The sequence below is a fragment of the Arachis ipaensis genome, chromosome B06 (genome assembly GCF_000816755.2).
Source record: "Arachis ipaensis cultivar K30076 chromosome B06, Araip1.1, whole genome shotgun sequence".
Classification (NCBI taxonomy): Eukaryota; Viridiplantae; Streptophyta; class Magnoliopsida; order Fabales; family Fabaceae; genus Arachis; species Arachis ipaensis.
The window spans coordinates 85,041,163-85,044,105 of NC_029790.2; the positions used below are offsets into that span (position 1 = coordinate 85,041,163).

Genomic DNA, 2,943 nt, shown 5'->3' on the forward strand with positions numbered 1-2,943 from the left:
AAAATTTCAACAATACCCCTAAAATTTTATTTTGTTTTAATTTTGTCTCAAAAGTTTTTTATTTACATCAAATATACCCTTAGATGCTAATTTTTCAAAAAAGTTAGAACTAATTCAATAACAATTTCATAAGAACAACGTTCAAAATAACCAAATCAAGCATAATTTTCATGCATTATTATTTGATTAATCTTAAATTTTTTGAAAATTTAGCTATTAAGAATATATTTGATACAAATTGAAAATTTTTGGGACAAAATTGAAACAAAATAAAANCTCGGTTTAATCCAATTCATGTCATATTAGTTTAAGACCAAGTTCGAGTTTTTAAAACAAACTCAGTAAAATATTAGGGTGGAAATTGAGGTTAATTAAAATAAACCCAGCCATTCCCTTTTTTCTTTTCCTAAATTTCTTTTCTTATAAACTTCCTTTTCAAGGTAGTCTAATAGTCTTTCTGCCCAAAAAACCAAAAAAATGGTACAAGATGGTTGATCACTCTTCCATTGGGTGACTTAAAAAGTCCCTTTTGCAATTTTTCCTAATCATTTTTAAGATTAATTTTAAAGAAAACTATTTTTATTTTTCAAATACCTTGTTTGCCTCATCAATTTGTATATAATGGCACTGTTCCATTTTGCAGCACCTGCTAGACTTCCTGGATTCCATGTATGTGTTGGAAGTGGGGGAGAAAGGTTGGCTCCTGAGTGGTACCAACAACAAGGTGATTTTAATTGAGACCTATGATCTTAATATACAACAATTTTACCATTTTATGAATCAATATTGACGTTAACAACTATATAATCATTCAAATTTAACTAATGATTACAGGGATAGAGTTAATTCTTAGCACAGAAATAGTGAAAGCAGACCTTGCTGCAAAGTCTTTGAGCAGTGCTAATGGAGAAACAATAGAGTACCAGACTTTAATTATTGCAACAGGCTCAGCAGTAAGGATCATTGTGTATATCAGAAAAGAAGTTGAAATTTTGTTGTCCAAATTTCACACTCTTTATCATCATGCTAATACTTTACACTTTTTTCCCCTTTTAATTGAAGGTTATAAAGTTGACAGATTTTGGTGTAGAAGGGGCTGATTCTAAAAATATCTTTTACCTGAGGGAGATTGATGATGCTGAAAGATTGTACGAGGCAATCAAAGCAAAGAATAATGGGAAAGCTGTGATTGTTGGAGGAGGATACATTGGTCTAGAGCTTAGTGCAATTTTGAGGCTAAACAATATTGATGTTACAATGGTCTACCCTGAACCTTGGTGTAGTAAGTAAATAACTGAATATTTGGTAATAATGAGTGGATATTTGGTTGTTTCTTTGTATTTGAATAACTGAATAAGAGTTCAATATTCAAATGAATGGGACAGGTATTGAATATCTAAAAAAAAAAAAAATCGAGGATTCTCCAAGAGCTAAGACAAAAAGAATATAACATGGTAAAATCCACTAGGACTTGATCATGCTGATTTTATAGGTCGTACCTCGACTTATTAAAAAATCTTTTAAAAGGATTCTAAAAAGAAAGAGTACACCAACTTATTAAAGCTTTCTTAGCATATCTCTTGATTTGTAGCTGTAATAATATAAATGATGTTGCAGTGCCAAGACTTTTTACCTCCGAGATAGCTGCTTTCTATGAGGAATACTATGCAAAAAATAAGGGGGTGACAATCATTAAAGGAACTGTTGCTGCTGGTTTCACTGCTAATTCCAATGGAGAGGTAATGTTGCCTGCGATCTCTGCCCTATTGTAATTTTTTTCTAAAAGGATGATTTGAACTTTGAAGTTGCTAATCAAACTTAGCATGATTTCTATACACAATTCAGGTAAAAGAAGTAAAGTTGAAAGATGGAAGAGTTTTGGAAGCTGATATTGTTGTTGTAGGCGTGGGAGCAAAGCCTCTAACAAATTTGTTTAAAGGGAAAGTTGAAGAGGACAAAGGCGGAATCAAGGTTTGAGAGTCAAATTCAAATCTAGAGAGGCTTATGGCAGTTTTTGTTTGTTCCTAAAATGTGCTAACAATGTTTTATTGTCAACAATAGACCATGATGAAATTGTGTTAATGGTTACAGACTGATGCCTTCTTCAAAACAAGTGTAGATGATGTTTATGCTGTTGGAGACGTGGCTACTTTCCCTATGAAAATGTATGGTGATGTGAGAAGAGTTGAACATGTCGATCATGCTCGCAAATCAGCCGAGCAGGCTGTAAAGGTTAGCACATTTAACTGTCAATCCTGGCCTTGAATGTATCACTATAGTAGCATCAACAGAACAATTCATTTTGTAAGAATGGATTACTTGATGTAGGCCATCAAGGCAAAAGAGAATGGGGAAACAATAGAGGAGTACGACTACCTTCCATACTTCTACTCTCGCGCATTTGACCTGTCATGGCAATTCTATGGTGACAATGTTGGAGAGGCAGTGGTATTTGGAGACAGAGATCCAAAATCAGCAAAGCCAAAGTTTGGAACATATTGGATTAAAGATGGCAAAGTCTTTGGAGTATTCTTGGAAGGTGGAACCCCAGAGGAGAACAAGGCTATTGCCAAAGCTGCCAAAGTCCAGCCTCCAGCAGAAAATCAGGATCAACTGGCACAGGAAGGTGTTTCCTTCGCTACTAAATTATGATCATTATTTTCTGGTCCAAAAATATAGTTAGGTCATTAATTTAGGAAGAAATATCATACATATGCATGTCCTCGGAATAGAAAAGACTTCTTTTGTATGATGATGATCTTCCAATTGTTTTGCTATTTATGTTCTTGGATGGTTTGGATAACAGCTATCAAGTAGCACTCCACTTCAACTTTATTCTAAGACACAAGAAAAGACAAAAGATAGAGAAGAACAAATTATAAAAATTTAATTTATTCTTATTTTTTTAATTTAAAAAAATAAAAAGAAAAATAAAATAATAAA

The 2,943-nt window shown here is 33.0% G+C and overlaps 1 protein-coding gene across 1 annotated transcript; it reads left to right on the forward strand.

Moving 5' to 3' along the window:
- Positions 542–2,872, forward strand: LOC107648266 (monodehydroascorbate reductase-like). Its single transcript, XM_021104561.1, has 7 exons — positions 542–724; positions 835–953; positions 1,063–1,282; positions 1,618–1,739; positions 1,846–1,971; positions 2,092–2,232; positions 2,329–2,872. The coding sequence occupies exons 1-7, from the start codon at positions 622–624 to the stop codon at positions 2,650–2,652; spliced, it is 1,155 nt and encodes a 384-aa protein (XP_020960220.1). The 5' UTR covers positions 542–621; the 3' UTR covers positions 2,653–2,872.